A 17,708-nucleotide genomic window follows, 5' to 3' on the forward strand; every position below is an offset into this window, starting at 1 on the left:
CGCTGTCAGTGGCCTGGGTCCGGAACTCAGCCGCGTACTCCGCAACAGAGCGTTGCCCCTGTGCGGCATCTTGGCGTGGCGTAGACGTGCCGAAGACCTTCCGGAGTTCCGCAGAAAAGCCGGCGAACGATCCGCAGTTGGGTGATCGGCTTTCCCACTCCGCAGTGGCCCACCTTAGGGCTCGGCCTGACAGGAGGGAAATGACGTAGGCCACCTTGGAGCGCTCTGTACCGAATTGAGAGGGTTGCATGCTAAAAATCAGGTCGCACTGCATAATAAATGAACGGCAGGAGTCAGGGTCGCCCGAAAACCGGGCTGGCTGCGCGAGCTGAGGCTCACGCATGGCTGAAGGGGCGATAGGAGGAGCAGGGGCCTGCCGGGCCGGAGCAGCAGATGATGATGGCGGCAAAGCACCTGTGGTGAGCCGGTCGCCAAAACGTGTGCGCAAAATCCCATGATTTCCTGCACGCCAGTAGAGAGGTTCTGGATTTGTTGCTCCTGCGCCGCTTGTTGGCGAGCCAAGGCCGTTAAAGCGGCGCTAGAGGCAGGTACATCCACGGGATCCATGTTGGCCAGATTGTTCTGTCAGAAAGTTAGGGTTATAGGATCCAAGGCAGATGCAAAAGGAGCAGGGAGAAAGGCTGTGCAGAGCTGAATCGGAAGCCGATTCAGGAGTCGATTCCGGGAGCCGATTCGGGAGCCGATTCGGGAGCCGATTCAGAGAGCCGATTCAGAGAGCCGATTCAGAGAGCCGATTCAGAGCCGATTCAGAGAGCCGATGTGCGCGAAGGGTGAGGATTCGAGCGGAAACCAGAGCGCGTTCAGCGAGCAGAGCAGAGCCGAGCCGAACCGGAAACCGGAGCGCGTTCAGCGAGCAGAGCAGAGCCGAGCCGGAAACCGGAACACGCCCAGCGCGAGCAGAGCAGAGCAGAGCAGAGCAGAGCAGAGCCGAGCCGAACCGGAAACCGGAGCGCGTTCAGCGCGAGCAGAGCAGAGCAGAGCCGAGCCGAACCGGAAACCGGAGCGCGTTCAGCGCGAGCCGGAAACCGAAGGACAGAATGTTCAGGTCAGAGACAACGAAACAAACAAAAGAACAAACAAACAAAACAGAATACGCTGGAGAGTGCTCAGGGCAAGCCTAAAGACAATCTGGCACTGACTGGAGGATTCAGGCGTCCTTATAAGTGCCAGAAAATCATACACCAAATCCGTGCAGCTGGTTGGGAGTGGGCGTTTCCTCTGTGGTTGAGGCGGTAATACCTGAAGTGCTCAAGCGGGCTGACAGTAGTTGCCCAATCATCCAGCACCTCTTCACCACCACCTAGCCCCTGTCTGACCTCTTCCCTGAATCTCTTACTACAGTCTTCCTCCTTTCAGTTTACACCATTTTATTCTTTTTTCAGTCCTTACTCTCCTCTTCCTCTTCACCTCCAAAACCATCCTACAGACCACCATTCAATGCTGTCTAGCTACACTGTCCCCTGCCAACACCTTACAGTCTCCAATCTCCTTCAGGTGGCATCTCCTGCATAGAACATAGTCCACCTGTGTGCACCTTCCTCCACTCTTATACATCACCCTATGATCCTCCTTTTTCTTAAAATAAGTCTTCACCACTGCCATTTCCATCCTTTTAGCAAAATCTACCACTATCTGCCCTTCCACATTCCTCTACTTAAGGCCATTCTACCTATCACCTCCTCATCACCTCCTCATCACCTCTGTTCCCTTCACCTACATACCCCAATTACGAATCGTGCATTCCCAGGTACACCTTCTACCACTCCATCTAACTCACTCCAGAATTTTTCCTTCTCCTCCATCTCACAAACCACTTGTGGAGCATAAGCACTCCTACAACTTCCAGCTTTATGTTCATCACCTTATCAGAAACTCTCTTCACCTCCACTACACTGTTACTGTACTCTTCCTTCAGAATCACCCCTACACCATTTCTCTTTCCATCGACACCATAATAAAACAGTTTAAACCCACCTCCAATGTTCCTGGTCTTACTCCCTTTCCACTTGGTCTCCTGAACACACAACATGTCTACTTTCCTCCTCTCCATCATATCAGCTACCTCTCTCCCTTTACCAGTCATAGTACCAACATTTAAAGTACCAACACTAACCTCCACTCTGCTACACTTCTCCTTTTCCTGCTGTCTCTGTAGACGTCTTCCTCCGCTCCTTCTCCTCCTTTGGCCAACAGTAGCCCAATTTTCACTGGTACCCTGTTGGCCAACGATACCTGTGGGGTCTTTGGTACCCCGGGCCTCGACCGATCCGGTATGAAATTCTCTTTCGTGATCTGCATATTCGATTTGGCACGTTTTTACACTGGATGCCCACAACCCTCCTCATATTATTTTTGCACTGGCTTGTGCAACCCTAATGGCTGGAAAAATGACTACTACATTGAGCCCACTTTTTCCTATGAATATGGAATTTTCCTAATAAAATAAACAAATGTATAATATGTTGTTGTTTACAATTAAAATGTTCATGTTCTGTATAAAAAAGCACATCAAATATACATACTTCTATTACACATTTCATTTTTCTATTAATATAGAATTCCATATTCTTCCAAAATGATCTTGAGAAAATACAATGAAAAAAAAGATGCTTGACCACAAAATTCACTGATATATGAAATATTCAGCTTAGCAGAATAACTTCTATGGACAATTGTAAGACACTTCCCTAATATTGTTATTGATATAAAATATTTATTTGGCTGTTTCCATACTTTAACCCAAAAAATATTACTAAATAAAAAAAGACCAAAAGATTTTTGCTGCATTTAAAGATACTGATGAAAAGCATTCCTTGTTATCTTATTACTACACTGTTGTTTTAAAACATTAACATCAGAATCAGAATCTGGTTTATTGGTCAAGTGTGTTGACACACACAAGGAATTTGGTTCCAGCTGTTAGTGACTCTCGATGTACAGACATAAATATAACTATACTTTCAGTGTGAAATATACAAGAAATACAGACAATGTGAGACAATATAGACAATATGAGTATTAAATAAGGATACAGATTATATGACAGGTCAGTAATGTACATAAAGTGTGAGAGTGCATGGTAGTGCAAATGACAGTATTGTGCATCAGGTTTGATAAAGAGTTACTTTAGAACTTTGTACAATATACAGCTGCCATAGTGTGTGTAATATATGGATAACGTGATGACTGACAGTTCTGATAGATATGATATGAAGCAGGAAATATATTTATGGTCAGTTGTTAATTAAGCTGATTGCCTGGGGAAAGAAACTGTTCCTGTGTCTGGCAGGTTTCAATTTTCAATGAAAATGTTTTTACAAGGATTAACCATGTTGATTCCTTCTGAATCTTAAAAGTATCATCACACTCTTTGGAATTGCATCAATAACAACAGCAAACTCTCTTGGTTTAATTGGTAATAAAATTTTCACACTAGTGGTGGAAACGTTTTAACACGTCTCAACACGATTAAAAGAAAAAGTATTATTATCAATAGCATTTCAATAAATCATGCATTAATTACATGCATATATATATATATATATATATATATATATATATATATATATATATATATATATATATATATATATATATGCATGTAATTAATTCATGATTTATTGATATATATATATATATATATATATATATATATATATATATATATATATATATATATATACATAATTTTTTAATTTTTAAAACAAATAAATAACAAAAAAAAAACCCAGAACACTGATTAAATTAAATGCCAGGTTTTACAGGTTATCTGTGGAGATTAAAATGCAGTGCTGTGATTGGCAGACAAATCTGTCCTCGCTCTCTGCTTTTCATGGGCAGCAGCTCAGCTTCTCTGCAGCACGTTGTCTGAGAGCCTCAGTTCTGCTTATACAAGTTTATTCTGCAAATAAAAAATGACCTTTAAATTAATCCGTGACCATGGACAGCATTATAGACCTCGAATGGCCTGTCTCACCAAGGTAGGTGTGCATTCTCTCATACACAGTTTCCCTTGGTTTTATTTATATTATTTATTAAAATGTAGATTTATTTAAGCATCATGCATTAGGATTAGATCTGTCTCTATGCATGTCCAATGCTGTGGACATCAGGTACATCAGATCCTCTCATCAAATGTAGCTTTAAAACATGGTTTCTCCACAATAATGGACATTATAGTTATTCTCCCTCTGCATCCAACATATTAGCAGCTCTTCCTAACTTTTCAGAAATAATCTTGATGTGTTTATAGATGACTTGATACCGTGTGCTGTCATGTTAACCCTCTTTCAGCTTGAGGCTTTGGTGCTGGCAATGCAGGACGCAAAATCTGGGGTAAAGAAATCAGAGCAGAAACTGAACACCACTTCCATTCCACATGTGATAGCAGGTGAGCTGGTTAAAAAGATATACACATCCCTTCACTACTGTACATTGGAATCTTTCATTATCTCAGCTCAGAGTTAGTTGGATTCCTGGAACTGACAGTACTACTTAAACGTATAATTTCCACTTTATTTGCATCATTAAATCTAATTTATGTTCACATTCTGTTTACCAGGGTTGCTTTTCTTTGCCTTTCCTCATACACCACATACACAAAATGAATAAATACATTTTTAATTTAAACTACTTTTAGGTTCACGTGAAAAGCAGTGAATAATTTGAAGCTCCCATGTGGTGCAAAAGAAAAGCCATATAATTGCAAACTTACAGCAGTTTTGCAGATGCTGTTGTTGCTAACAATTATTCCATTATACAAGTGAGCATTTAAGGGTTAAGCACCTTGTTCAAGGGCCCAACAGGGGCAGCTGGGGTGTGAACTAAGGACCAATCGATTAAAAGCCCAATAATGTTATCGCTTTCAATACACCTAGAGTGCAGGTTGTACCTCTTAAATTTGTAGCCCAACAAAGCCACATGCATCCATATATGGGAGCATTAGGAGCATTGGGAGCAACACTGTCCATGCTCTGTAAATCTATCAGCTGCATGGAAAATAAAGTTTATAATAGGCACAGGTAATCAGGGTTGGCTAAATAAAGCAGCTCTTAGTCGGATGCAGTTTGTCTTCTGATTTGTGGCCTAAATTTGTGCTTTAATCCACGTTCAGAGTACAAATAATCGCCATGGTTGAACCTTCAGCACATGCCTTGCAGCCATATTACTAATTTATATTCTACAGTTTAATTTAGCTTTGAGGCAAGTTGTATATGTCTATTGTATATTATTCAGGCTATAACTAATAATTATTATTGAATTTTTATACAACAAATAAAAATGAATTGAATTGTTTGCATTGAATTCATTAAGACTAGTGACTACTGCTGTTTTTTTACTGAAGTTATTTTGTAATATCCTCTGTATCCCAGTTTACAATATTGGATTTATACAATTGCGAATAATATTTCTTATAACCAGGACGTTTCATATACACACATATATGTCTGTGTCACAGGACAGGACATTCTTGCATGGATTGCCGGTTATATAAAGGTGGATAATCAAGGTAACTGATTTTCCATTGCGTATTGATATATTGTAGTTGCATCAGTATGTTCATCACATGGTGCATTCTAATATTGTTTGTTAGAGGCTCGGGCAATCTGCACAATGTTAGTTGCTTTCGGTTTCATCTACCCACTGCAAGATCACAAGCGACTCATCCTCAAGCCAGATGGCAGCCTTTATCGCTTTCAGGTAAAAAGAAATTTGACTCTAATATGAGTTCTTTCAATTCTGCTAGTTTACAGATAAAGCTGTGCAGATTAATGTAGCTGATATTTGTAGTTTCCTGAAATGTTCTGAATGTTGGTACTGGCATTGCAGTGCATTTTACATTCCTACCTGAATCAATACCCCTATTAATACCGTCATTATGAGGCCATGGAAATAAAAGCCATCAATTGATTGAATAGCTTTTATTTGTCACATATACATTACAGCACAGTGAAATTATTTCTTCACATATCCCAGCTTACTTGGAAGCTAGGGTCAGACATGATGCAGTGCCCCTGGAGCACAGAGGGTTAAGGGCCTTGCTCAAGGGCCCAAGAGTGGCAGATTGGCAATACCAGGGCTTGAACCCCCAACCTTCCAATCGGTAACCTAGCACCTTAACCACTGAGCCCCCACTGATTTACCACCCCAATATTATTGAGAAAGGCAGTATAACAGAGTGCTGCATCACAGACAAGTATCTCATGCAGTGAAAAATAATTGCATTACTAAAGCAAGAAACTAGTGTTTATTTATTTATTTATTTGTTCATTTGTTTATTTATTTATTTATAGCATTTAATTAATAGTGAATAGTGCACCTACCCAGACTGGTTTGATACATGTGGTAGTTTAGCGTACAGACATATGATATGTTCTGATTTCATGTTCTGTAGTTGAAATGTCAGCTAGATTGTCTTGTTCTGGTCCTGAACTGTTGTATAAACCTATTAATTATCTTAATAGACTCCATACTTCTGGCCGGTGCAAAAACTCAAGGCAGAAGACACTGATTATGGTACTTTTATTTGTATGATATTACTGATCCAGCTCCCTATGTGGACCTAAACATTCTTTATTTATTAAAGAATGGCACATTTTTCCTTGTTAAAAGAAACATTAAATGTTATGGAATGTCTGCAAAACAAGTTCCTGTTACCTTTAAAAATGTATCTCTCACCAGCCCCTCTATTTGTACACTTTTTTGAGGTTTCTTAAGAATTAGTAAAGAAGAATTTCAAAGACTTCCCTCTCGGACACATTCCAGTGTCAAGGAAATCTCCTTGAATACCATTACTGTCTGATCTATTGTAAAAAATAAAATTCACCAGTGCTTTTTCACCAAGTGGATACGACATTTCAACAGCACTGTGGCGTACGTGACACTAAAGGCTGCTTTCTATAGAAATAAAAAATGTAAAGAATGTAAATCACCATTCACTGGTGGTAGCGAAGGTGTAATAGAGCTGAGGGTTGTAAGCTGGTTATCTTAACACAAATCTTTCAAGCTAAACATGCCCTGAGTTATGGATAACACTCAAGTAGAACACTGTATTCATGTCATTTTTAACTAAACTTTACCTACATAGATAATTGAAAAAAACCCAAAAGTGTATGTTCTCACTATATGTTCCTATGCTTTGGTGCTGTTTGCAGTGTGTGTAGTTGTATGCCATATTTTGTATATGTGTAGAAGGAATGATAGAAACCAACTCGATATACGATCTATGGACAAAAGTATATGGACACCTGACTTTTCCAGCCATATGTAGTTTACATACATTGGACATAAAAGATCCTTATTGAACACCATTGGAATGATGTACCTAACTTCAGTAATGTCCTTGTGGCTGAATGAACATGAATCTCTATAAAGCACACTCCAAAATCTAGTGTCAATAGCTTTCCAGAAGAATGAAGGTTATTATAACAGCAAAACGAGGAATAAATGTGGAGCACATAGCAATCTAATGCTCAGCTATCCACAAACTTTTGCCCATATAGTGTAGGAGTTTGCACACCATGTAACCCCTCTGTGTTTGTTTTACCTAAAAGCGATTTATCTGGCAAAGAGAAACATTCGAAAGAAGGGGACACTTGATGACTATGAGCAGGTTCGGTTTTCTCAATACAAAGCACCAACAGTGTCACATAATATCCTTTTTTAATAGAAAACAATGACATTAGTATGTTAATGGACTACAACAGGAGAACTACAACCGCCTTCATAACTGGCTGAACCACAAATGGGATTTTATTGTGATGCAAGCCAGTGAGCAGTACAGGTCAGTCTTTACTGATTGTTAGCATTGTTCTTACTAAATTTCATTTGCTAGGATGCTCAGATTCAAATAATAGATCATATTTTTGTGGTCAGATGGCCGGCAGTCAAACATTTGTCAATTTGTCAGAATTAATGTTGATATTTACAAATAATGTAAACACTGTACTTCATTTACTCGTCACAAACCCAACCTAAATACCTAAAAGCAGACATGTATTTAGCTTGCCAGTAAAGGTTTGTTACAGGTCTGTTTACTGTGTGCAGAGCGGGAAAGGAGAGGAACAAATCCGACCGGGTTGTGTATGATTGTCAGGAAAGGGCCTACTGGATAGTACACAGGCCTCCAGTGAGTACATTTGTGTGCGTGTGTGTATGTTTGTGTGTGTGTGTGTGTGTGTGTGTGTGTGTGTGTGTGTGTGTGGGGTGGGGGATATATATTTTTGGCTGCTTTTGGTTATCTACTGTATATAATTTTAGTCACCCTTCAAAATACTAGGCACAAATAATTATATAGTATATGTAGCATATATAACTTTATGAGACTGTTTGTTTGGGTGTGTTCTCTACCAAATTATTAGGCCTTCCAGGAACTGGTGTATTTATATTGTGATCATGTGACACTTGAACAAAACCCAACCCGAATCTGGTCAATGAATAATGTGATGATAGTTGCAGTAGAACCAACATGTGCAGAGGAGGGACATGGGGTATATCGGTAGAAGAATGCTGAGGATGGAGCCACCAGTAAGAAGGAAAAGAGGAAGACTAAGAAGGAGTTTTATGGATGTGGTGAGGGAAGACATGTAGGTAGTTGGTTTGAAAGAGGCAGATGTGGAGGACAGGGGGGTGTGGAGACGAATGATCCGCTGTGGCAACCCCTAACGGGAGAAGCTGAAAGAAGAAGAAAAAAATGCATTGAAATAATTTAGGCATTTTACACCAATGGGAGGAATTACTTATGCCCTTACATCTTTGTTAATGTTTAATTTGCTAATTACATTGATTTATTTGTCTCTAGTTCAAAAATCTGTGCAATTTTATGTAGCAGTGTGTAGGCAGTGTATGATTTGATAAAAACAGTGTTCTGTAAAGGCTAAAAATGAATTGCATATATACATAAATACATACTATATAAAGTTCGTGGACACCTGAGCATTAGATTGGCATGTGCTTTTTGAACATTTGCTGTTATAATAACCTCAACCTGTCTGGAAAGAGGATTCACTAGATTTTGAAATGTGTAGGATGTTAGTAAAGTCATGTAGTGATGGAGGTGAGGTGAGGAGGTCTGGGGTGCAGTTAGTGTTCCACTTCATCCAAAAAAATATGTTCAATATGGTTGAGTGAGCCAAGGAAACTAGCTATAGGAGGAGACCTTTCACTCCAACCTATATACAGCATATCTTTATTGTGCTTGCTTTGAGCATAAGTGCATTGTCATGCTGGAACAGGTTTGGGTATTTAAGTGAAGGGAAAATTTTATGCTACCGCATCCAAAGGCATCCTATACAATTGTGTGCCTCCAACAGGAGAAGAATCACATATGGCTGGGAAAGTCAGGTGCCCCAATATATTTGTCCTTTAAGTGTATATTGATGTTTTATGTAGGGTTAATATTATATGTCTCTGTCTGACTTCACAGCCTCAAACTCACAGTGCCATGGACTACGGATTGGATCGGCTCATAGATCCTAACAGAGAAGAGGTGAAAGGTAAGGATGCACAAGCAGATTAATTCACTCCTACCTGCTTCTGTATTTAATGCACCCTCATCCACTCCATGTCTCTGTTTTCTTCATTAACACAGTGTCACCTTTAGAAAGAACTGTTCAAAAACACTATTAGCCAGAATTTAGCTCAGTCAGATGCCTCATCTGGACAGAAGAGCTGATCGAACCTTGTTAATGTATATGGTCAAGTTAGTGTAGCTACAAGATAGCACTTCTTATAGTGGCATCCCAATGTAGACCATAATGCTAAGAAGGTTAAGAACATTAGAATGGCTTAGCAGTGTTTCTTTGGCTTTAGCACCGCAACGGACAAGTGGTCCATCTGGCCTCTTGATCCCCTCATTCATTCTCTATATCAAACGTCATATACTGTATGCCAGGCGATTGTGTCATACACTCTTATGCATAGAAAAATGAAGAATCCCCTTTTAACTCCAACTGCCTGTCTGATGACTGAAAAAGCATCAAAGGTTTATGTTTTAGTTTATCCAGCAGCAAAAGCAAGCTCCACTAACCAACACAACTTTCCTGCCCTTAATACTAGTTGCCCCAAATAACCTTAGCCAGTGCCCCATTTACAATAATCAGTCTCTGGACAGATTAAATAGATTATTGAACTCTGCTAGAAGCTTAAAAGAAAAAAGAAAAAAACCTAAGGTCCAGTTTGTGTTTGTAATATTTGAATGTTTTCTATGTTTGTGGGTTTGACCTGGTTCCATGAAACTCTTTGTGTTCTCTCTGTTCTTTCCAGGCATTTTATGTTTCTCTCCATGGGTTTGCAAGAACAAGTCTGGCTACTGATCCAGGAATAGAAACTAAGCATTTCTGTTCTTCCAATATTCATGAATATTTCATACACTGCCTATATACTGTACATAACCCCCTGCTATTACATAGATGTTCACTCGTACTATCTGTAATTCTGTTTCTTCCAAATACACATAAGATATTTGCGTTTGAGTTCAACAGATGGATAATTAGTAAGAATTTCAGTTAAGTATAGGAGCAAAGCTCAAATAGCTTAGGGTCAGTTTAAAATGAGTTAACTTTTTTCAATGATTTAGTCCTTTGTAGTGGTGACAGTTTTTGGGCGTTGTCTTGCTACATAATTAGGTTCCTCCTAAATAGACTGGATGTATTTATCTGCACACTGCCTGAGAGAACATTTCTGTGAACTGACTTTATTTTCCTCCTATAATCACGAGTTACATCATCAAAATAGATTATTTATGTACATGTATTCTTTGGATCGTAAGCTGATCCTTTCATTATGCACACTTTGGTCTTCAAATCACTTGAACAAAGGTAACTCTATGGTTTCAAAAATGTTGTGGACGATCGTTGTACTTCTTTGTAAATTTGTAAAGCTTTCTCATTCTAATGGCTGATGTGTAGCTTGCGTCTTGGGACTGGCATCTGCTTTTCTGTTCTTAGTGTTTTCTTCTTCTTTGCGTTTTGAGTCATTAATAGCTCTCTGGTTGTCATGTTGGTTTCGCCTAAACATTTAGAGCTACACGGCAGCAATAATCACTAGTCAGTCACATGCTGTAAGTTGTGTAACATGTCTAGGACATAATAACCTAAATGGAAATTAAACATCAGGAGCTAAAACTATGATCTATCATCTAACATTTATCTATTGGTCTCTAATTCCTTTTGGATATAGCAAAAAACACTAAATTGGCCTTATTATTCCTATATTTTCAGAAAACTGTTTAGAAAACTAGTTAGAAAATGTCTAAAATTTTTACATATAGGAAAATATAAGTCTCCTGTATTAAATGGTGACTGTAACTGTGTTAAGTTTATCTGATGTCTGTTAGTAATATGTATGTTGGTTGTGTTTGCACAAAAAACCCTGTTGCAATACATAATACTAATACTGGAATCTGTTTTCCTTTCATAGAAAAAAACCATTGACTACTATAGAAGAATTGTAAGTGGAATTTGTATGAGTGTGCTTTGTGTTTTAAGCAGGTTTGGCTTGTTTTCTTCTTCTCTAACCGCTCTTACCTTTTAGATCATCTACATGCAGCAGGTAATCATGAGGCCAAGGGTCAAATCCTCAGTGTCCCTGGGAGCGTAAGTACAACAGAGATATATAATTACACAATGTTTATTAAGTCCAAATTAAGTCCATATACAATTGTAAGAGGTTGTTCTGGAACACATGGTATGGTATACAGTTTTTTGAACACATTTTGATGGATACAGTCTTATTTTAGTAACTACATACTTCCTGTCAGCTCAAACTACTAGTCTGGCCATTTTTCTCTCAGGAAAATCATGCTGTTCTAATGCGTTAAGCACTTTTTAAAGGCTACATGAGCTCTTTTATTCCAAACTTGGAACTGCATGGGTGCTTAGTGCAGTAGTCAGGGTACTGATCAGGAAGTCGGCCATTGCCTTCTAGTGCACTCTGAAATATCCCACAGTCCACCATAAAAAAACAAGACACATCGGTGCTGCCTATGTTCCTTAATTGTTTTTTTTTTTTTTTTTTTTTAAGGCCTCTCAAACATGTAATAAGTTTTGGAACTGGTCTTGTAGCTGGCAAATTAGCGATTTTTTTATGGACTTTGAAATGTTGAATGATTTTTTTTATTAAAAATCCATTCGAGTCTTTGATCCTGCTTTAATTACCATGACAGAAATGCATGTCATTAAGGTAACAGGTTATATGATTTAAAAAAAAAACATATTTTGTATGTTTGGGTTTTTACAGTGACCGATAATGAAACGAGAAGGTTCCTCCTGCCTGCTCTTGATAAATGCCAGTGGTAGCATTTTACAATGTGAGAACATTAGTCATATCCCAATGTGTAATGAGCAAGAGTCCTTACCAGTGCCTGATTAATGAGCTAGGAAGCCTAGTGTTTGTGGGCTAGCTTTGTGTGCAGGAGCGTATTAATGCTCTAACATGTCTAGGTGAAGAAAAATCTTAATGCTACAGCATACATAGACAGCTTCCAGAACAGTGTGGGGAAGGCCCACATATGGGCGTGGAGGTCAGGTGTCCATACTGTTAGCGGTTAATTGTTAGCGGGTTCTATTTTGGTTGTTACATGTTATAATCCCTAGTGCATTTATTGTATAAGAACACACAGTACTTGGCTTTAAAAGGGAAGAGTTATTGACATCACTGAAGACTGGTGTAGTAGTAGAAATATTGTTTAAGGGAAATATTTTTAATAAACTGGTGGATATTTAGGACCTGACTTTAAATCTGTCTGTTGGGTTTTGTTTTACAAAAATGTATGTTCTTGTACTTATGTCTTTCCATTTAGCCTTGTGAAACACATGACAACTTATCAGGACCATGACCCGTTTCTCAAGCCATGTGTTCCCAGCAACCCCTGGCAGACTGATGATGTTACATACTGGGATCTGAACATGAGGAAGTGAGTTTTTGACCCCTCCTCCTCTCTCTTCTTCTCCTCCTCCTCCTCCTACTAATTATTATGTGAATCCATTATTATGCTAACTGACATGACATGATCTTGGAAATGAACACGCCATGAATGGTGTTACTTGGCGCCAATATCTTGCAAGAAACCGACTTTATTACTTTGAGCATAGATCTGGTTTGGGTATTGAAACATATTCAAAGCTTTGATATTGCCATTCTGTGTCGAAAATGTGAGAAAGGAGAGAAAGCTGTATTTAGATTTTATATTTTTTTAACAGCACATTATAGAGCTTAGCAGCTGGAAAATATAAACATCACTGTCACCATATGGACAAAACAATCAGGAAACCTGACCTTTCCAGACATATTTTCCACAAAAGGAATGAGGCTTTGACCTCAATCCTACTGAACACCTTTGAGATGAATTGGAACCCTGACTGCACCCAAAGTCAAGTTAAAAGATTGTTGAAAGATTTATGTTCAAACTCTTGATGTCACCCAAATGAGGATGGGTTTCCCTTTTGAGTCTGGTTCCTCTCAAGGTTTCTTCCTCATAACATCTAAGGGAGTTTTTCCTTGCCACAGTCCTTGCCACAGCTGTTTATCAGGGATAAATGCACACCATTCACCTTAACTGTTGATTTCTGTAAAGCTGCTTTGAGACAATGTCTGTTGTGAAAAGCGCTATAGAAATAAACTTGACTTGACTTGACTTGACTTGACTAAAAGTCCTCGTCACATAAAGTGCATCGTGTGCAACCTGGTGCAAACAGTGCAAGACAGGCCCAAAGCCTCCTTACCTACATCAGAACATGACTTTACTAACACCCTTGTGGATAAATGAGCACAAACCTCCACAAAATCTACTGGAACAACTTTCCAGAAGAGTCGAGGTAATTATATCAGCAAAGAGGGACTAAATGTGGAATGGGATGCTCATAAAGCACATACCAATCTTATGCTCGGGTGTCCACAAACGTTTGTCCATACAGTGTATGTTTGTCCGCTTGTGAAATCACTTGTTTTAAATCCTTCCCTTTAAAAATCACATTATTATCACATTAAATCTGGTCCATATCATGCTTTAGATACAATCTCATTACAAAGGTGTAGTTTTAAAAGGCTAATTAAGGATGACCGTTATTTCTAAAACGTTGTTGTTGTTTTTTTTACGTGATTTTTGTTGCAGTGTTGAAATCCCTACAAGGATGAGAGTCGAACGCTGGTCCTTCAGCTTTTACGAGTTGCTCAACGATCCACGCGGCCGTGCCGACTTCAAACTCTTCCTGAAGAAGGAATTCAGTGGTATTTAGAGACTCTTATAAGTGCTCCTAAACTATAGACCTGTGTTTTTCGATGAGAGCTTATTGATTGTATGATGCTTCACAGGTGAGAATTTGGCTTTTTGGGAGGCTGCTGAGGAGATGAAGTGGGGAGCTGCAGCATCCATGTCTGAGAAAGCTGAGACTATTTTCAAGTGATTACTTTTATTAGTAAAATCTGATGGAATTTCCTCATTTTGACCAGAAATGAGCATTTACTTTTGGAAAAAGTGTACATTTATTCTTTTAACAACTCATCAGACAATTCATATACTAGATCAGTAAACAGTTAAGCAGTGCTTAGAGACATTTTAGCTTTATATAGACTGATCCCTGCCAAAACAGTCCTGACCTGTTGAGCATTAACAGCATTAACTTCTTCAGCAATTTGAGCTACAGAAGCTCATCTGTTGGATCGGATCACACAGGCCAGAAATCGCTCACCATGTGCATCAGTGAGCCTTGACCCATGACCCTGTCGCCGATATACCACTGTTCCTACCTTGGACCTTTTTTTAAGGAGACAGAGCACTGCAGACTGGGAAGACAGCAGCCTATAAGACCTGCAGTTTTGGAGATGCTCTGACCCAGTCGTCTAGCCATCACAATTTGGCCCTTGTCAAACTAGCTTAAATCCTTACGCTCACCCATTATTTCTGCTTCTAACACATCGACTTTGAAGACATAATGTTAATATATCCCACACACTAACAGGTGCAATGATGAAGAGATAATCAGTGTTATTCACGCATTCATAATATTCCCATTATTTGTTATACTATGCAGAGGAATATATGAAATGATAGAAATTAACTCGGAATATGAATATGGCTAAAAGTATATGGACCACCGACTTTTCCAGCCATATATGTTTCTTCTGTTAGCTGTTAGCACAAAATTGGAGGTACACAATTGGATAGAATGTCTTTGGATCCGGTAGAATGAGATTTTCCCTTCACTTGAAATAGGAGAGCCAAATCTGTTCCAGCATGACAATTCAGCTGTGCACACAGCCAGCTCCATTAAGATTTACACAAATCTCTACAAGTGCACATCTTCTGGGAAGTAATACATCTTCCCAGTAAAGTGGAGGATCTTGAAAGAGCAAATGGAGATTAATTGTGGAATGGGATGTTCAAAATGCACATACTAGTCTTATGGCCAATTTAGGAAAGAACTCCATACATGGAAAAGTCAAGTGTCCCAGTACTGTAGTTCATATAGTGTATGTATGACTTTTACATAGGCTGAAACAAAACAAAACAAACAGAAAAAAACAAAGAAGAAACATGAGGGGTGTACCTGATGGAAATTAAGAAAATATGTCATGTGTGTGTGTGTGTACAGAACATTTTTAGCTCCAGGAGCTCCACGATGGATTAACATCGATGGTCGGACGATGGGACTTACAGTGAAGGGTTTACAACATCCACACCGCTACGTCCTGGATGCAGCCCAAACACACATTTTCATGCTGATGAAAAAGGTTTGGAATGTCACTCACCATTGCAAACTGTACATTTCTCAATTAAATATATTAAATTAGGTTTGGGAAAGAAACCTTATGGCTATTGTTTAATTAAGATTTGGGAAAGAATGATTATTGCTATAATGATATAGCATATGAATATAATTGCTCCTGTCTTTCTGCAGGACACATTTTACCGCTATCTAAAGTCACCTGTTTACAAGGACATTCAGAAAAAGGCGATCTCGCCCGTGCCACACAACTTCACGTAAGTGTCAAGGCATGTGGATGACATTGTGTTATGAAGTCATGTAGGAGATTGAAATCTGGAGGTGTCAACATCAAATGTTTTGTTGTAGCATTTATGAGAAATTTGTGTCCAGTCGTCAGGACAAAAATGAGTGAATACATTGAGCAGCCGTAACATTAAGACCACTGATTTTCAGTGTACTGTCAGTAATTATATGGGTAACCCATCAGAGCATGGAATGCATTAGGCAACAAGTGAACATTGTTTTTTGTGGTGTTGGAAGCAAGAAAAATGGGCAAGTGGAAGGATCTGAACAGCCAGATCGTGATGACTAGATTCCGGTATGCAGTCTGTACCTACCGAATGTGATCCAGTGAAGGATAACTGAGTCATGGACATTCAAAGTTCATTTTTGTGAAGCAAAGGATAGTCTGTCTGGTGGAATCCCACAGAAGAGCTACCGTACTTATAACAGAGAAGCAACCGCTGCAGACTTTAGCCTTCTTCCATTGTTCTGGGAAACATGTTCCACTAAATTTTGGAGTTTGCTTGTATTGATTTGTGCTCATTCAACCACAAGGGTGTTAGTAAAGTATGAGGAGACCTGGGGTGTGGTTCAAATTCATCCCAAAGGTGTTCAATAGGGTTTAGAGCTCTACAGCAGGCCACTCGATATCTTTCTCCAGCTGGCTTTGTGCACAGCTGCATTGTCATGCTGGAACAGGTTTGGGTCTCTTAGTTCAAGTGAAGAGAAAATTCCATCCAAAGACATCCCATAGAATTGTATGCTTCCGAATTTGTGCTAACAGTTTGGGGAAGAACCACATATGGCTGTAAAAGTCAGTTGTCCCGATACCTTTAACCAGATAGTGTACATGCTAGGATTTTTGTGGTAACTTTTTTCTTGTAAGATTTCCTTGTAATGAACATCTGCACCTAAAATAAGTAAAGCTTATTATCCATGTGGTTCTGATTGGTCACATGATGTACTGTGGTATTAACCATGGATAATGTTGATGCTAGTTATTCACACTTCTCACCTCTCCAACTGCAGTGACGCTCAACTGGAGCAAAACGCCCGAAACCGTAAGCCTGCTATCAACCCAATCATCCTGTGGCAGCAGGAACAGGAGAAAAAAGCCAAAGCGGCTGCTGCAGCCGGACCAATCGATATCAAAAAACTAATGGCCAGCAAACTGGACCGCAAGTGATGGAGTTAAACAGAGCTGAGTTTGCCATTAAATAAGAATCCCATTGTACATATGGTGTGTATTTATTTTATTATTACAATGAAACCAGTAAAACTTCGATGTTTAGAGAGAATACAGAATGATTTATCCTGACTGCAGTTCATTTTCTTTATATAATTGACCTGGTAGGCATGTGCTCCTATTTGGTTTTATAATATTCAGATTGCAACCTGAGCAACATTTTCTTCATCCATGGTTCATCCTTTTTATTTATTTTATTTTTTTAGAAGCTTGTGACCCTTGTATCCTTGAATACAAACTTTCTACATTGCATTAATAATGACACTTGAGAGAGAAGAGAAATGTTATTTTGATTACTCTGTATGTATGCATATATGGTGGCATTGACAAATTAAAAACCTTGAAATTCAAATGTATATTTAAATCTCTTTATTTCTGTAAAGCTGCTTTTGTTTTAAAAGCACTATACAAATAAAATTGAAGAGATAGAATTACATCCAGAGAAGAGGTAAATG

The 17,708-nt window shown here is 39.0% G+C and overlaps 1 protein-coding gene across 2 annotated transcripts; it reads left to right on the forward strand.

Annotated features, from left to right (window-relative positions):
• Positions 1–3,840: 3,840 nt before the first annotated feature.
• rgs9a (regulator of G protein signaling 9a) lies at positions 3,841–17,605 on the forward strand. Of its 2 annotated transcripts, XM_046866806.1 has the most exons (17): positions 3,841–4,001; positions 4,315–4,411; positions 5,480–5,530; positions 5,615–5,721; positions 6,486–6,537; positions 7,575–7,633; positions 7,728–7,804; positions 8,068–8,149; positions 9,446–9,508; positions 11,440–11,469; positions 11,554–11,615; positions 12,821–12,934; positions 14,132–14,247; positions 14,332–14,419; positions 15,612–15,750; positions 15,918–16,000; positions 17,037–17,605. In XM_046866806.1, exons 1-17 carry the CDS (start codon positions 3,936–3,938, stop codon positions 17,191–17,193), a joined length of 1,443 nt encoding a protein of 480 aa, XP_046722762.1. In that variant the 5' UTR covers positions 3,841–3,935; the 3' UTR covers positions 17,194–17,605. The 2 variants fall into 2 exon arrangements, with proteins under 2 accessions (XP_046722762.1, XP_046722763.1); XM_046866807.1 differs by lacking the exon at positions 3,841–4,001 and having other exon boundaries at positions 4,322–4,411; positions 5,617–5,721.
• The last annotated feature ends 103 nt before the right edge of the window (positions 17,606–17,708 follow it).

Source organism: Silurus meridionalis, chromosome 14 (assembly GCF_014805685.1).
Source record: "Silurus meridionalis isolate SWU-2019-XX chromosome 14, ASM1480568v1, whole genome shotgun sequence".
In the NCBI taxonomy this organism is placed as follows: domain Eukaryota; kingdom Metazoa; phylum Chordata; class Actinopteri; order Siluriformes; family Siluridae; genus Silurus; species Silurus meridionalis.

Coding starts and splice junctions, on each gene's coding strand:
- rgs9a (XM_046866806.1), top strand. CDS start 3,936: ATGACCTTTAAATTAATCCGTGACCATGGACAGCATTATAGACCTCGA. Junction 7,634..7,727: donor CACTTGATGACTATGAGCAG/GTTCGGTTTTCT, acceptor GGACTACAACAG/GAGAACTACAACCGCCTTCA. Junction 8,150..9,445: donor GGATAGTACACAGGCCTCCA/GTGAGTACATTT, acceptor CTGACTTCACAG/CCTCAAACTCACAGTGCCAT.